This window comes from Leucoraja erinacea, chromosome 14 (genome assembly GCF_028641065.1).
Source record: "Leucoraja erinacea ecotype New England chromosome 14, Leri_hhj_1, whole genome shotgun sequence".
NCBI lineage: Eukaryota > Metazoa > Chordata > Chondrichthyes > Rajiformes > Rajidae > Leucoraja > Leucoraja erinaceus.
In genome coordinates this window covers 47687979-47706725 of record NC_073390.1, presented here as the reverse complement: position 1 = coordinate 47706725, position 18747 = coordinate 47687979, and the positions used below count along the sequence as shown (strand labels likewise).

Sequence of the window (18747 nt, the reverse complement as noted above, 5' to 3'; positions counted from 1 at the left end):
AGCTGGTTTGGAATATAATGGCATGCAGAGTCAAAATCAAAGATTGCCATAACAAAACTTTTTCTGTAAGTCGAGTGACAAAGGCGTTCAATACACAGACAAAGGCAGCCAAGCAGTGGGGAGAGACTGGTTGGGTTGTGGGCAGGGATCGCTTTGGCTTGATTGAAAGAAGAAATGATTCATTAAAATCCCAAAAGGAACCATTTGTAGGTTTGAATTTATTTTTTAATTCAATGCGGACCCAGCTGACTGCAAAATCGTGCCACTAGGTTTTTCCTGGCCCAAGGATTCAACCTTCATGGATTAAGGGTCCTGGCCAGGAAAATCATAACAGAAACAGGTCACCACATTGATCAGTAGCTTTTCCCATTTTTATTTCCGATTGCCTCAATATCATTCTTAGTTGTTCTCTGATAAGCAGATTAGAAGAAAATATGTTAATGAAGCTCACCATTCACCATTATTAAAACACACATTTGCCAGCAACTTGCAGTTACTGGGAATCACCTCAAATGACTGGCCAATTTGCTAGCTTTGGACTGAAAAACAATGTAGATAGACTGACACCGTTTTTTGCAGTTCAGTTCCCTGTGATCTTCAAGAAATTTAAATTTACATTTTAATTGCCTTATAAATGAGCAACTAGACTTTTAATTAATAGCTTAAATACTTTTAGCTATGTATTAAGTGTTAATGACTGCTAATCACCTTTTATGCCCTAAGAGTAAGCAATCAGGAGACTATAAAAACAAAGGGTGCACATTTAAAATGTTACATTTTTTGTCTGTTTCTCCTTCCTCTCAAATCCAATGTTTCTTTGGCATGCCTTGTTGATTTTTATGTAGTTGATTTGACATTGACTTCCCCCACTTTAGCTCACCCTCGCTCTCATTCCTTTTTGCCAGATTGTTCACCAAGCGTCTGGATGCTCTTACGGGTCACAATGACATTGTTCTCAGCTCACACTTCCAGCATGTTTGTGGGGAAAATGTTTTTTAATCACCTCTATAATAAATGTGTAATAACTGAAGTATGCCAAGTTAAAGCCAATATCACCTTTTAGCTCGTTTCTCTATATCACCAAAATCAACTGTCCTCAAAAATTATGCATGTAACTGGGTTTTGATTTTGTTAAAAGTTAACCATTTACAATAAAGTTCACTTTTCTTTAAGTAGTGATTTCACAATAATAGTTTAAGAAAGAACTGCAGACGCTGAAAAAAATCGAAGGTAGACAAAAATGCTGGAGAAACTCAGCGGGTGAGGCAGCTTCTATGGAGAGAAGGAATAGGCGACGTTTCAGGTCAAGATCCTTCTTCAGACTGATAGTCAATTGTGCGCACAAAATAATTCCCAAGTATTAATGCATCATCAGGAAGCAACAATTACATGTAAGCTTCAGTCCTTTTGAAGATGCACATTTTGGTTACAGATCAGCAACCTAACTTAAAACAGATTTTGTATATGGGACCTGATTATTTTGAATTAAAACATTTTTATCGGAAAAAACAATATTTGAAAGAGATTTCTAAACAATGCAGCTTAAATACAATAAAGTAAATCATTTTAAATGAAATTCTAGCAAGATTTACTAACTATCATGCATGTAGTTTTCTGGGATAAATTCATATAGTGTGCAAAAATCTTGACCACAACAGTACATGGACTAACTGTTATTCTAACTGTTATTACCTAATTATCTACATTCGAATTAGAAGTGCATTTGCCTTTTTTGAGCATGAGCTGATGTAAATATAGCAAGCCCATTATTACATTTGTTTTAATTTGTGATAGAATTAAGGTACGTTAAAGACTACCTACTTTATTCTTACAATATGTTTGACAATTTATTTTTTAAGAATATTGTGTGTAATGCCTCTAAAACAATGTACAATTCTGAGTGCGTTCAGCATCTTGTATTTGGTAAGTATGAAAGCAGCCATTGTTTACATTGTGCTCAGCGGGGAGTCTATGTAATTAATCACAGACACAAGGTTTAAACAGTCACAGTTTATAATACATCCTCATTATTTTTCTAATGAATCTTCTGTAATGCAACTGGTTTTACATTCACTTAAGCTGAATAATAACGTATCTGAACACATTTCTATAAAATCTGATTAGTAAATACATCACACACAGGACCATTAAGACAAAGGCAGAGATTAAGGAAACTAATAATGTACCAAAGGGGATTGCATTTAATTGACAGTATGTAACTTTGCAAGCTCTAAACATACCTGCAATACTTTGGCACTTGGTTGAAGAGGTTTAATGATCAGTTGTCTCCCGGAGGTATAGAGAATTTTGTCTGAATCTGGCCCCCAGGCCACTGAGTACACGGGTGTACCTGTGGAAACATTAAAAGCACAAATTTATAAATAAAATATATTCTGTAGTATCTTTACTCGACTTCCTCCACAAGAGTAGTGTGTACAGTTTTGGTCTCCAAATTTGAGGAAGGACATTCTTGCTGGTGAGGGAGTGCAGCCTAGGTTCACGAGGTTAATTCCCGGGATGGCGGAACTGTCATATGTTGAAAGAATGGAGCGACTGGGCTTGTATACACTGGAATTTAGGATGAGAGGGGATCTTATTGAAACATAAGACTATTAAGGGATTGGATACGCTAGAGGCAGGAAACATGTTCCCGATGTTGGGAGAGTCCAGAACCAGGGGCCACAGTTTAAGAATAAGGGGTAGGCCATTTAGAACAGAGATGATGAAAAACCTTTTCACCCAGAGTTGTGATTCTGTGGAATTCTCTGCCTTAGAAGGTAGTGGAGGCCAATTCTCTGGATGCTTTCAAGAGAGTTAGATAGAGCTCTTAAAGATAGTCAAGGGATATGGGGAGAAGGTAGGAACCCCCAACGTACTGATTGTGGATGATCAGCCATGATCAGTGAATGGCGGTACTGGCTCGAAGGGCCGAATGGCTTACTCCTGCAGCTATTGTCTATTGTCCATAAAATGTATATAGCCATACCATCAAAATGATGTATTGAATTTTGTGTATTAAAATGCTAAAAGACAAATGAAATGAGAATAAGTAACTGTTTGAGCATAGATACTGTGGTCTTTGTTGCCCATGCTCTGAAGAATCTTGACCAAAGGGCTATTCATCATGCATAAATTAAATAATCAATATCAGCATATTAATTCAACATACTCAAAGAGGATTTTTATCAGATTCATGTCACAACTTTCAACAGGAACAGCTCATGGAATTCATTTTCCCCAGGTGAGGTCCACCAAGTATTGAGAGGAGGCAATATAAACTGGGGACACACTTCTAAAAGAAGAATAAGAACAGATATTTCTCAGTAGATGTGCATTAAACACAGTTGAGTCAGGCGAGAAAGTTAAAAGCACACTCAGGATCCTGAGCTTTATAATGTAGGTGTCCATTTCCCTCCATAGATGCAGCCTGACCCGCTGAATTCCTTTAAGTGCTCTCCTTTTTTTTGTTGCAGATTCCAGCATTTGCAGTCTTGGAACTATTAGTAAAGCTTTATTAACACTAGCTCACTCACAACTGGGAGTATTATGTTCAGCTTTAGGAAAGATGTGAAAGTTTTCGGGAGTGTGGAGAAGAGGGAACAAAGATAGGGGACTTGGTTACTTGAACAGAATGGAGAAGCTGAGCTTGTTTTCCTTGAAAACGAGATTACAATAAGATCTGATATATACGTTTTAAATCGTAAGGGATATAGAGGAAGTAAATAGAAGGAAACCGTTTCCATTGGTGGGGGGAGTCAAGCACTAGGGGTTATACAATGAAGGAGACTGGAATAACAAACTGGGGCGACGCAAGGATTAATTCTGTGTTTTCAAACACACAGGGTGGTAGTTGTCTGGAATGCAATGCTAAGGGTATCGGCGATTCAGTTGTAGCATTCAAAAGAGAGCTGGTTGAGTATCTGAAAGGAAAGAATTTGCAAGGCTGTGGAGAAATGGCAGGAGAGTCAGACCCACTGGATTGCTCTTTCATGGAGCCAGCATATACATGGTAAAGCTGAATATCATGGAAATTGAAGGTTGAAGGACACCGCTACAGCTACTGCAAATTATTAAGCCAAAATATTGTCCTTTATTACAAAATATAGGGATGTCTTGATATAACTCCACATCGTGTTGGTGACACAACACAGGGAGTACTGCATTGCAATTTAGGTCTCCTTATTTAGGGAGGATATATCTGCATTGGAGCAGGTAAGAGAAAGCCTATTGCATTGATGCCTTAGACGAAGGAAATTGTCTTCTGGAGAAAGGTGGAGAAAACACCTTTACTTAGAATTAAAGTTTAGAATAATGAAAGATTCTTATTAAAACTAACAAGATTCTGAAAAGGGGGATTCTCAGAGAATCAGAACTAGAGGGCATTTTAGTAGAAGGGGTCATTTATTCAAAACAACGATGCAAAGAATTTCTTCTGGTCAATTCTAGTAATTTTATATCCCAGTAAGCCCTGGAGGCTGAAACACTGAATAGATTCAAGGCCAAGGTGACAGTTTTAGTTGATGAGAGAGTTACGAATAGTAGATTTGAGGCAAAAATCAGCCCATGATATTGAAAGGGACGGCAGGATTGAGGGGCTGTGGCCTCTTCCAGTTTCAGTTTCTTCTGTTCTCGTACAAGTTTGTAGCATTTAACAGAAGGGACAACATTATCCCATCACTTCTGCTGCAGGAAGCATTAAATAGAAAAGCCTCTTCAGAACTATCCAGCAAACCTTTTTCTAGGGAGAAATGCATTGGTGGACATGACACAATTGCAAGGCAGTTTTCAGTGCTTGAGATAACTATCATGGATATCAATCCATACTCCATGTACATGACTATATGATTAACATTGCACAGATTTTGTTCTTAAAATAAATCCAGAAGAGTTCAACAATTCAAAACCCTACCTTGCTGTACCATTGTCGATCGCAGCATTCCAGTTTTGGACCAAATCTTAATTTGCCCATCTTCACCAACTGCAAAATACACACAGTATATCATTAGATGAAATGCTTAAAGTACTTATCAAATACTTTATTTCCTGCTTGCAAGTGATGTCCTGCAGGCTTTTTTTTTAATTATATGGACATCTTCTGAGGATTGCCTTGCTTTCTTTCAATTTATATATATATATTATGCATTGTCCTATTACTTCGTCACTTAAGCCATCAGAAATATGTTGCTAAGATTCAAGATCATAAATTGGTTGATTGCATGTTTAAAAAGGAAGGCTTCTTGGGGATCACTGCACGAGCAGCATCAATTAAAGTAGACGCATTTTGTAAGAAAATCATGAATTGGAAACATAAGCCTCTGACATGAGACTTAAAATTGTTAAATAATATTTTCCTGGGTTCCATTGGTCTTCCGGAAAGAAATGCAGAATTCTACAAATAAGTCTGAAGCCAGGCCTATATAATTTTTTTTTCTTCTCCAGATATTCTCTTGTGTTCAGTGAAATCAACCAAGCAGAGAGCTCCCGTACATTTGCTTTAGTTAACTAAGTCCCCTGCTGCACAAAAACAAATAGAATAAAACAGAGACTATTAAGGACTGATGAACTGATGATTTTAAGTATTACCATCCAGTTTTACTGGCCTCTGTTCAAGTAAAGTTCTATGGCCTCTGTTCAAGTAAAGATACATTGTAGTCTTTCAAAATCCTACAGAATTAAACCCTGTCCCATGGGGCGAGTCCACCCACGAGTGATCCCGAGTTAAAAACAAATCAAACTCGTGGTAATCACGTAGAATTAACTTAGCGGGAACGTCGGAGCTCGTGGACGTAACTTAGCGACTTGTAACGCTAACGGCAGGTACTCGGGAAACGTGTTAACTCGTGAAAATTTTACAACATGTCGAAAGATTTCCATGAGTCAAATTTACTCTTGTCAGAAAAATTTGAAACTTTTAAACTCGTTGTAATACCGTAGTAGCCCGCGATTTTACCGTAGTGACTCGCGAGTTTACCGTATTAACTCGTGGGTACTATCTGTATGTTTATGTTGTTTTTTGCCTGTTTGAGCATGTTTTGAGGTTTTTTGGATACTGCCACATTTTTTATGGCATAGTGTTGAAAAGCTTTTTACAAATCCGTTTGCTTCTCACTGTTTGTTTACTTCTGTGCACAATAAAAGAGAGTTCTTTGTTATCAAAATCAAATTGATGCCTACAAGTCTTCATTTTAATGTCATTCAAAAGTCTCATGACTTGAATGTAATATTCCTTTCATCATATAACACAAAATAGAGAAAGTGATACAATCTATTCACATCTTGATTCTCACAATCATTTGTGAGAGTGAAGGACTTAGGTGCCTCATATGCTGAGCTTTTTAAATGTAAAACAGTTTAACCTCTTAGTAGATCAGAAAATAATACTTAATGTGAAACAAAGTCTTTATTCATCTTGTTCAATAAATAAAGCGCATTTTTGCACATCTTGAGTAAAGGAGCACCACAGCAAACAACACAGTGGTTTGAAAAAGGGCTTTTCATACATGTCAATTAACAAATAAAACATAAAGAAGTATTTCCAGTAATTCCTCTCATTCAGCTGAGAAATGGAGCACAAGACTGAATTCTGGCAATAAAACAGACAATGCAATGCGCAGAACTGGGTCTCTGCGCATCCCTCTGCAATTGGATCCTCGACTTCCTCATTCACAGACAACAGTCTGTTCGTATTGGTGAAAATGTGTCAGCCTCGATAACAATCAGCACGGGAGCACCTCAAGGCTGCGTGCTCAGCCCCCTGCTGTACTCACTCTACTCATGACTGCCTAGCCAGTCACAGTGCGAACTCCATCATCAAGTTCGCTGACGATACCACTGTTGTGGGGCGTATCACTGATGGGGATGAGTCAGAGTATAGAAGAGAGATCGAGCAACTGTCCATATGGTGCCAGCGCAATAACCTGGCCCTCAACACCAGCAAAACCAAGTAACTGATTGTGGACTTTGGAAGGAGTAGGAAGGGGACCCACAGCCCCATTATATATATATGGTTGAAAGGGTCAAGAGCTTCAAATTCCTGGGCGTGCACATCTCTGAAGATCTTTCCTGGTCCGAGAACACTAATGCAATTATCAAGAAAGCTCATCGGCGCCTCTACTTCCTGAGAAGATTACGAAGAGTCGGTTTGTCAAGGAAGACTCTCTCTAACTTCTACAGGTGCACAGTAGAGAGTATGCTGACCAGTTGCATCGTGGCTTGGTTCGGTAATTTGAGCGCCCTGGAGAGGAAAAGACTACAAAAAATAGTAAACACTGCCCAGTCCATCATCGGCTCTGACCTTCCATCCATCGGGGGGATTTATCGCAGTCGTTGCCTCAAAAGGCTGGCAGTATCACCACACCATCCTGGCCACACACTCATCTCCCTTCAGGTAGAAGGTACAGGAGCCTGAAGACTGCAACAACCAGGTTCAGGAATAGCTACTTCCCCACAGTCATCAGGCTATTAAACCTGGCTCGGACAAAACTCTGATTATTAATAACCCATTTTCTGTGATTTGCACTTTATCAGTTTATTTATTCATGTGTGTATATATTTATATTATGGTATATGGACACACTTATCTGTTTTGTAGTAAATGCCTACTATGTTCTGTGTGCTGAAGCAAAGCAAGAATTTCATTGTCCTATACAGGGACACATGACAATAAACTCACTTGAACTTGAACTTCAATGGCTATGTTTTGTGATCTACCTATACTAATCAGACAAGCAGATGCATGATAATCACTGCTTCAAGAACAGACAGATGCAATGAAATTATTTACACTAAAATGAAAATATAAATCCACACTTAATGTTAAATCAAACAAAGTCAGCAGGATTTAAACTGAACATGACATTTACTGAATTTGTCTGCATGTGGGCTCTCTTCATGCAGTGGTGTACCTGTTGTCGACTGTCCCTCAAAGTAAGCTGTCCAGCCACGGCACACTTCCCAATATTGAATTGTAGTATGAGCAGAGATGGTCTCTCTGCTCTTTTGCACTCTTAAGGTCGTTTGCTCCATTGCAATTGTTTTCATCTCTGGATCACGGAATTAAGGGCTGGTTCCACTGAGAAGCGCGGAGGGGTATGTAATTGTGCGCGATATCGCGCAGGGCTCGAAATTTTTGTAGCGAACAAAATCTTTGCGCGCCAACGGCCTGTCGCGTAACTGACGGCCAAAGTTGGACAGGGCCAAGACCCTGGCGTGACGCAACGTCTCACCTTCAACAGCAGAAGAAGCAGGCAAACGATCACCAAACTCGGCCTGGGGCTCACAGCCGTTGCGGTCCGGATCCGCCCCCATTTCTACTCCCAGAGCGGGGCGAAGAAAATTGAAGATGGACACAAAATGCAGGAGAAACTTAGCGGGACCGGCAGCATCTCTGGAGAGAAGCAATGGGTGATGTTTCGGGTCAAGACCCTTCTTTTCAGACTGAAGAGTCTCGACACGAAACGTCACCCATTGCTTCTCTCCAGAGATGCTGCCGGTCCCGATGAGTTACTCCAGCTTTGTGTCCATCTTCAAATGATGACAAACTTAATAAATATAAAGGGCACAGTGATGGTCACCTTATTAGATTACTAGGAGAGAGCCTCTTTGGGATTTCCAGAGGCCATGAAAAGTGTCACAGGAACGAAAGGCACCCTGCCTTTTAATTACTCTTTAACGCTTGCAAATTGACCGCACACCGGTTTCTTTTTGTTCATTCCTGGAAAACATCCCCTGCACAAACCTCTTCTCTGGCTTTCTCCCGCTGTGTGGCTGACTTCATCAGCCATGTTTCCTCTACACTGGCCTCCTGGCCGTTCCACCTCCATACCTTACTGCTTGAGAATCTTGCTTCAACGGGACCCATGGTCTGTTTGCTCGCTGGCTGGCTGACGCTGGTCGAGTTAATGCCAGGCTGCAGGACTGGCATTGCCATAGGGTGCTGCCGGGTCTGGAGGTTGCAGGGACTTTGCCCATCATGCATGGATGCCCATCCCTTGGAGAGATAGTCCCCGTCTGATCATTCTTCCACAGGTCGGTAGACGTTGTTGGCTCAAGTGTAACTCGGGAGAGGAACTTGGTACGTCGCAGAAATGATAAGTAAACGGCAAACTTAGACATACACATGGGAACTCGTTGAAACTCGTGAACATAAACTTGGAATCTCGTAGAAAACCACGAGTTTGATTTTTTCTTTTACTTGGGATAACTCGTGGGTGGGCTCGCACCGTGGGACAGGGCTATTACCGTGTGCTTTGTCCCTTCAAACTACAGCATTGAAATTCATTTGCAAATAAAATCCAAGTCAAGTTGATTGTCATACAAGTACAGAGATAGATACCATGAAAATTTTGCTTGTAGCAGCATCACAGGCACATAGACTCAGATATTACTCCAAAATATAAATCGTACATAAATTACACAAAATTCTCCAAGACTGAAAAGAAAAAGACTGCACAAACTAAAGAAATTAGTGCAAACATACACAATTTGAAAATAATCACAGTTGTGCAAGATTAATGTCCCATTGCCAAGGTAGGACTAGGGTGGTGCAGACCTGATAATTGTAGGAAAATGGTTGTTCCTGAACCTACTGGTGTGGAACTTTAAGCTTCAGTATCTCCTGCCTGACAATAGCAGTGAGAGGAGGGCATGGTCCAGACACTGGGGATAAATGTCTCCTCTTGAAGCAGTGCCTCATATTGATGCTTGACGGTGAAGGAAGGCTGTGCCTGTGATTGACCGGGCTAAATCAACCACTCGCTGTAGCCTCGTGCATTCCTGTGCATCGGAATTGCCATAACAGGCCATGATGCAACCAGTCAGGATACCATCTACAGTACATCTGTGGACGTTTTTTGGAGTATTCAGTTACATGTAGGGTTTCTTTAAACTTCTAAGCAGGTAGAGGTGCTTTCCTTGTGATTACATCTATGTGATGGTCCCAGGATAAGTCATCCGAGACATTAATACCCAGGAATTTGAAGCTGCTACTTCTCACCATTGCCAACCCACAAATGAGACTGAGGCCCAGGTCTTAGAACTTGGTGATGAGTTTAGATGGGGTTATAGTGTTGAACGCCGCTTCAGTCAATCAACAACTCTGAAATAATACATCTGTTTGACCCAGTGATATTAGTTGCATTTTTGTGCATCCCAGTAGGAAAGGCCATGTTCACTTAATAGAGTAGCAAAGGCAAATCGTTTTCCAATTGATAAATATTAATATTAAATATTTTCATAAATTCAGATCAACTATAACAAACGTGCATTGATTAAAATTATTGCTGCACCTCAAAAAACTCAAGCCACTACTGGAAGTCATTGTGCAGCTTCCGAACAACTGGAAAAATTAATATTACAGGCACTAGAAAAATGTATAATATGAGACCATAGCTTTGAAGGCATTGTCCTACTGAACTATCCTGGAAATATTCTAAAGTGTATACTCAATACATAAGTTACCAAGAAAATCTTAACGCTGCGATACTCTCATGCAAACAATAGAATTATAGGTTGGTATCAATGATTATAATTTCAAGTAGAAGACATTAACTTTATATTTTTTCCAATCACCTGTTACCAAAGCAGTTCCCTCGTAGTTCCACCTTCCCGCCAACACAGCTCCACGGTGAGCTTCGATGCTTTTTTCCACTCGTCCAGTCTTTGACACCAAATGAAATTTTCCTTTACCAAATGAAAAACTGATCAATACTTTAATTATGACATGCATAGATGGTCGAATAAATACAATCATGTTAATTTACTTAGTAATAAATAAACTTATGTTAATTCATTAAGTAGTAAATAAACTTTTCACTAAAGATTTCCACAATTTACCATGATCATGGTCAAGGCTACGAATGGGAATCGCACAATATCCTCTTTAATTCATCTTGTTTATCATTCTTGCATGCTTTTTTTTTACTATATATGTAATAGTATTAAAAACTTGCACATGCAAAAAAAGGAAACGGGTATCACACATACTTGAGCAACCTAATAACTATTTTGAATAAGGTTGTGGCCTTTCTGAACAGTTGACTATAGCCACAACCATTTTCAGCTCTGTGGAATATTAATGTTCCAAACAATTCTCCTTTAAAATCCAATTAAATTCTTTAAATTTTGAAACTATTACTTTGATAAAACTTGAAACTACCACTTTGATAAAAACAGCCACTTTTATTATGCGTTCAGAAAATGGCAGTGTTCATTCCACATTAACAAAAAATATCTGTGGCACTCTTTGTCACTTATTCCTCATGTCCAGGTTCAGAAAAAAATGCACAATTCACGATCTTCACTTTTTGACATTTCAAAATTTTCCTTAATTAGTTACCCTGGTGCAAACATCAATGAATTGCGGGTATTTAACTTCATTTTCAATTTATCATATTTCATACAAATGATAATAAATGCAGTAATTAAATTTAATTTGGTGATAGGTCTATCAGAATTGTTATAAATTATTAAACAAAAACATGTTTTAGTCAAATTTTCCAACAACTAAATTGAGAAAAGACACAACACAAGTGAAGTTGGGAACAGTGGACTGGCAACTTGCATGACCTTGAAGCAAGTCCAGTCTGACAGAATTATAAAATCTCCTGCTCACAAGAGCATTTTACAATCACAGTTTAAGCAGTCTCAACCAAGTTCTTTATGGCTATAGACCTTCAGTAAAATGCTAGCACCAACTTTAATTGCAGAAATGAGAGTCACTGCATAGAAAAAAGATCATTCAACTAGTTTAATAGAGGCTGCTATTGTTAAGTTAGTGCTTAAGACATATTGTTTGCATAGAATAAGGCAGGTTGTCATCTGCATCTGATCATTTCTTGTTCAGCATAGGACTTTATTGCTCGGATACTCAGCATGGAAATATTATACCTTGTAGCATTAAGGAAAAATAATGTTGCAAAACAATAAATAAGACTTTACTGTAAATTTTCCTAAGATTCATTATTTGTTGCCCAAACCCCCAAAAAAGGACAATTTACTGAGGGACCAAAAAAACACTTTGGTTCTGACTCTAGGCTTACCATCAGTACTGGTGAGTACAAATATTTCTGCTTGTATCTGCTTCTTGCCTCCTGTAGTCTTGGGGAACCAATGAAGATCTATGGGATAGATTTCTTCAGCAAGCCTTACTACTTGAACCGTTTCATTTGTTAGCAGATTCCACTTCAGAATTTGGTGATCATCACTGGATGAAAATAACTCATCTGCTGTTGTCCATCCAACACAACTGACCAGTTCTTTATGTGAGGTGAAATTAAAGAAAATATGAAGAACAAACATTGACCTCTATTACAAGAAAAGCAAATTTCCTATTAAGCATGGTGGTACAGCTCATCCGTGTTACAAATTTTTAAAAGAAAGGTAAAAATGCTACAAGTTTGCATACACAGTACCCCTTACTATACGACTGTATCAAGGATTTTATTTAAGTGGTGACCATAATGGCTGAAATCAACTGACTTTCAGGATTGCTCTCATGCACCGCCTAGTGGCAATTTCAAATCAGTCATTGGCATGGACCTTGGAACAGACTGCCAGCCTACAAGCTAATTGCATGGGTCATAAAACCATCTCAAATCCAGCAAGACAGAAATACTGGAAATAATTCTAGGTACTATTTTCATTTTTCTTTCTTTAACTTGCTAACTTGCTTCATTTCCCTCCTTGCTGAAAGCAGTTTCACTTTTGATCACAGTCCAGCACAAGCTTATTCAACTTCACAGCATGGCGAGGGAAAGGGCATTACATCTCTCTCTGGTTAAAGATATCTGCTGCAGACATGTACACAAATGCATGTAACAGTTCAACAAAAAAGCTCCTTTGTGCTCCTTCATTTACCAGTGCTGAATTTCATTTTAATAAATCCACTTCGTTTGTCAGATTAACTAATTCAACACAAATTAAGAATTAGCCCTGGTAAATTCCTGCTTTGTACGGCTCAGCTGCTCATGATATAATATCTGCAGAATTGTTAAGGAACTCAGAGCGACTACCATAGGTAGAATTACCAATACAACAGCCTCGAGCTTCATATCACATATAATAATTAGCCTTTAAAAAAAAAAATCTAATAAATTCACCTGAAGTTGAGTAACATCAGGTTGAGTTATCTGTTGCTAAAATGCCAAAAGGACTACCTAGTGAGGTAGGTTGATTGTCGAATGAGTAAGGTGGGATCGGGAAGGTTGGAGGTGGGAAAGTAAAAAGGGTGAGGGCAAGTTGAACCAAGTGGAGAAGATTGTTAATTGAGTGGAACTGGTTGGGATTCTGTTCTAGGAAGAAGAAAAAAAAGAGGGTCCTCCCGATTGGGAATGGAAGTGTAAAGGGATTGAATGTCCATAGTAATGATGAGGCAATGGGGGCCAAGGAATTGAAGTACTTGTAGTGATAGAGCATGTGTGAGGTGTCCCAGATGTAGGTGAGAAGGGACTGGTCAAGGAGGAACGATTCAGTCAAAGTATGTAGAGGGAAGAAGAGAGTCGAGGTATGAAGAGATGAGTTTGGTGGGGCAAGAGCAGATAGAACCAATGGACCTATAAGGGCAGGTGATAGAAACAGGGATCAGGAAACTTGCAGGTTGGAATACTTTGTTTTCTTCATCCCCCAGCTTGATTACTATCTGCACTCTTTTCTCCCCCACCTGACTTTTCTGCCGAACAACCCTCCTCACCTGGATCCACCGAATACTTGCTAGCTTTGGCCCCACCCTTTCCTTTCCCGACTCCTCTTTCATGTAGTCATCTCCCCTCCACTCCATCAATCTGAAGAAGGATCCAGTCTCAACACATCATCTGTCCATTTCCTCCTACAAATTACATATGCTATTCTTTTCAGAAATAGGTTCAGAGAAACCTCAGTGGATTACAACTGAAAAGATCAGAACACACTTGATCAAAAATAGTACATCAGGATCCAAAGGGCATATCAAAATCCTAATCAGGAATGGTCAAGCATATTAGGATCCTAATTTATCAAAGAGCATATTGTGCCCAATCTGGTTTTCTCAGAAAACCAAATTTGGCATAATATGCTCTTTGATAAATTAGGATCTTGATATACTTGACCGTTCCCGTTCTCAGGATAATATTAGACAGGAACTAAGATAGAAATTCAAAAGTATATTATATTCAGCATAGAGAGTATAGTATGTCCAAGGACACTGTGGTGATACAGTTTGCATTTTATTACCAACCTAAGCAATTCCCAAGTTAAAAATAAATACCTCGATGGTTGAGCTGGCATGTTTGCATTATCTGCCTCAAGCTTAAATGCTACATAAAACATCATAGTCAGTCATCATTATAGTTACTCCCTCTATCCCATGTTGCTGCAAGGTTATTAAAATCAATTAACATTCTTTATATTAACCAACATTGCATGAATGCAACCCAAAAGCAAATTGCACCAAATCTCTCCAAGTAAGTCACAGTCAATCTAACAGTAAAAGACTTGAAAAATTGAAAAAATACCGCCTTGAAAAGAGGGAAAAAACAATATAAATTCACGCTTTGCTACCTGCTCAGTTAAATTTGTGATATTTATAATTATTTAAGGATTTTATCCATATTACCAACTTTTAAACCTGTGGTTAATATTTATTTATCATATTCAATCACAATAGTCAGCCAGCACATTAATAGCTTTTAGCCATTGAATTACTTTGTGATTTAAAACTGATCAATGAAGGAAAATTGAAAAATAATTTAAGAGCGATCCCTAATTTTTAGCTCAACTTTGTGGAGATTTGGCAATGCAAGTTGAAGCAGATGGTAAAATCATCATTGAGGTGAAGTCATTTGGTGCAGAGGTTAAGACAGGAAACAGTGAGGTAATTATTAAGAAATTTGCTCTAGGGCCTGGGTGGACAATAGAGAATAAGGATTTTACAGGAAAGATGAGAGCGCTGGACAGACCATGGCGTGTTACTTTTGAAACGCAGCACATGGCCGCTGGCTGGAAATTCAAACACTTCCGTGCGGTTGGGTTTAATGGGCTCCCTCTACCTATGGGAGTGGGAAACCGCACTGCTCTAACCCGTGAACTCTACTGGAATTCAATGCAGACCTCAGAACTACTTGTGTCTGGTTTGAAACCCACACCTCGTGAAGGATGTGATCATGCTGTCGCTACCTCACTCCTCCATGGTTGAGTAAAGATCATTAATTCAGAACAACTTTTCAATTTATGTCACTTTCTGACTTCTGTCATTCTAACATCCTTTCCTCCCTACCTTAAACCAGTCAGCTCTTTCCAAATGTAATCATAAATTAGCACTGCTTCAAATTTATGCTGGAATTATTACCAGAACATTGAAAAACTCTGTCGAAGGCTTTGGAAGTCTTGGTAACCAAGTCAGAAGATTTACAACATCACATTTAGGAACCAAGTCTTTGGAAGTCAATGAGATATGATCAGACAAGATCTTGCCAAAGTCATGTTTGCTGCTATTTACTAACTGTTATACAGATAATCCATAAATTTGTTCCCTTTAAATTATTCCATTATTTTACTTGTCACTGCTGCAAAAGTAATGGCCAAATTAGATTTGCCATCTGTTTTTAATATACGATTCAGATTCATCAAACGCCACCAGATAACTAAAAAGGTTTGCCAATATTGAGCTAACTCAACTCAGACTGTGCATTAGGATAATGAAATAATAGCGATATGACAGTTTAATATTGGATTCACAGAGAATGAATTACATAGCTGTAATTTAAGTGAGGCGATCAGATGGCATCATTAACCAAAGAATGAGTGTTTTACAATACCATCCGAACCATCCGATTAGGTTACGGCCATTAACTTCTTCTTTGGATCTATTATTTTGTGCGATTATAATGTGTAAAGTTTGAAATAATGACTGATGGTTTATGTGGCAGTTTCAGGGTTTCCTACACCTTTTGGAAGACTTCCAGAGCAGAATGACACTGCTAAGTAATTGTATATTTCTTCCTGCCATATTTTTGCATGTTTAAATCTAAAAGTAACAGTTCAATGAAACCTCGTATAAAACATGTTAAAAAAACATTTGATGCAAATTAACTGAAACCATAACTAAATTAAAAATGAAATAGCATATAAGAAACAGCTTCTCAACTTCACTTGCCACCGACCATAACTTTTAAATTCTGCTAATAATCCAATCTGAATTTAGTTGAGAGATACAGCATGGAAAAAGGTCCTTTGGCCCACCGAATCCACTCTAACCATTGATCACCAATTCACACAAATTCTGTTATCCCTCTTTCTCATCCATTCACCATGTAGCCTATTCGACATCACTCATTAATTCTATTTAGATTCCTGTTTTCCAAACGATATGTTTGGAAAACAGGAATTAACACGCTAACTTGTATTTGCCAATTATATACACATATCCTCAAGTTTATTCGTAGCTTATTGTAACATGCTATAGTGCTCCTCAATGACCATTATCCCCTCTCAAGCAATTTATTCGCATCTAAAATGTAGAAATTTATGTTTTGAGTCCAATGTATACATCAGCAATAGAAATTATGACTCAAAGTGGTTGCAGCAATAATTCAGTGGGATGCCACTTTCGACCTTCTGCAATTTCGAAAATATAATTTTTGTTCCCACACTTGGTTTACTATCTTTCGAGCAGCTAACCACATATTCTATTTTCTGTCCGACTGCACATTCTCTTACCCAATTTCTTGATTCCTTACATGGTCTCTAAACAAAGACCTGCTGGAAATTCAGACACTTTGCAATACTTGCAATATCCCCATCTACTCCCTCTGTTACCTCTTCAAAGAATTCAAAGAAGATGGGGAGTTTCGATTTTCCAATTCAAAAAACATGCTAACAGTTAATTAATATATTTTTCTGCATGTTTTCATTTTCTCTTTTAGATGGAAGTTTTTTTACATAGACTTCGGGCTTTCTTCTCTTTCTTCTTAAATAAAGATATGACATTAGCCATTTTCCAATATACTTGCATAACTATCAATTCTGCTGCCTGGAGGCAGCTGCAAAAGCATGCAGAAATTGTAAATTTGTAGTACGAAAAGTTCAAAATTAGAACAATAAGCTTAGTTCTAGATTAACTATCCATGTTCCAGGGGATAAACTGTTTCTCATCTCCCCTCCAATCCTTCCACCAATTAATTTAATTCTATGCCCTTTGACTTTTACCTTCTACTAATAAATGCAAGTTTTTCCAAGTCCATATTTTTCCAGTCCTGACAAGATCCTCAAAGATCTTCTGAACTTGCTCCCAGTGCAAACATATTTTTTCCTGCAACATGCAACATGGTGACAAAACTGTACATTGGAGAGCCAGCACTAAAAATAGTCCTGGCAATAACCACCTTCCTCTTATGTTTAATGCTTGATTAATAAATGAAAACATCGCTTATACCATTTTTACTGTCTCGCTGCCGTACACTCTATGTCTCTCCCTCTTAATATCCTTTTAATTATTGTGTCTTTGTTACTCTACAAGTCTAGCTTGGCCTACAGTTTTCTCTTGGTATCCATGATGGTTCAGAAAGGTATGTGACGGCAGAAAATGCACTGGAGATGTTATTCCCATTAACCTGGTGCCTTTGCAATTCTAAAAGGTGGAAGTCATTGTCTTGAGAGGTGGCGTTGAAAAAAATCCCAGAAATTCTACAGTGTACATAGGAGACAGTTCTATGATTTACAAAAAATTATGAAAGGAATACATGTTGAAGGTGATCAATTCCATCATATTCCTAATTTGTCCACCACGGATAGTGAAGGCTCTTTGGAAAATCAGGAAGCTAGCCATTTGCTACAGAATTCCCAGGCTCTCACTTGCTCTTGTATTGTACTTTTGCTTTGGGCAATAAGTCCACAATGTATGTTTCTGGCTGAGAAGCCAGTGATGGTAATGCCATTGAATGCCAGAGAGCATAGCTTAATTCTCTTGGTGGAAATAGTCATTGTCTAGCATCGTAGCATAACTATGGCTTGGCATTTAATCAGCTTATGCCTGATGTTGACTGGATCTCCGAATATTTGCTCAAATCAAGCTCTGAAAACTCCCCAAACCCCAATAGATGTCACTTCTCTTTGGATCTTCAAGTACTGTGTACATAGATATCTCAAAACTATATATAATTAGTTCAAAGATGACCACATAATTAATCTATAGTAAGATACAAAATCTTATTGTGACTTCTAATCAAACACTCTTGATGTCCAATATGTCATGATCAATCAGCCATGATCATATTGAATGGCGGTGCAGGCTCGAAGGGCCGAATGGCCTACTCCTGCACCTAATTTCTATGTTTCTATGTATTTTGGCTTTTTAATAGCGTCACAGTGACTAGAATCATAAACTGCTAATATGTCAACATGAAATCTTTGTCCTTTTCCACATTTACCCTAGCATTTCCTTCCTCACAAGAGCGGAACTCGCTATCAAAACATGGAGGGGACGGGGGACACAATTTTTTGGCGGCCACGAGCGCATGCGCACACTCTCACACACTTGGAGGCTCAATCCAGTGCTAAAAGCGGAGATTTTTAAATCAGGATCACAAAAACTTGGGGGGGGGGGGGGGTGTCCCCCTCCTCTCAAAACATGGGGGGGGGGGGGGGGGGGGGGGGGGGGGGGGGGGGGTGTCCCCTCTGGCCCCCCCGGGTTTTCCGCCCCTGCTTCCTCACGTGCAATTTTATTTGCACTTCTCTGCTAAAAATCAATATGCTTAACATCAGTGAATCAATGATTGA

The 18747-nt window shown here is 38.8% G+C and overlaps 1 protein-coding gene across 1 annotated transcript in view; it reads right to left on the bottom strand.

Annotated features, from left to right (window-relative positions):
• Positions 1 to 18747, bottom strand: part of ift80 (intraflagellar transport 80 homolog (Chlamydomonas)) — a 157779-nt gene that overhangs the window by 120089 nt on the left and 18943 nt on the right. The window contains exons 3-6 of the mRNA XM_055646362.1: positions 12039 to 12262; positions 10570 to 10680; positions 4910 to 4978; positions 2241 to 2350 (exon numbers count right to left, since the gene is read on the bottom strand). Of these exons, the coding sequence (XP_055502337.1) occupies positions 2241 to 2350; positions 4910 to 4978; positions 10570 to 10680; positions 12039 to 12262 (514 nt within the window). The remainder of the gene's footprint in view (positions 1 to 2240; positions 2351 to 4909; positions 4979 to 10569; positions 10681 to 12038; positions 12263 to 18747) is intronic.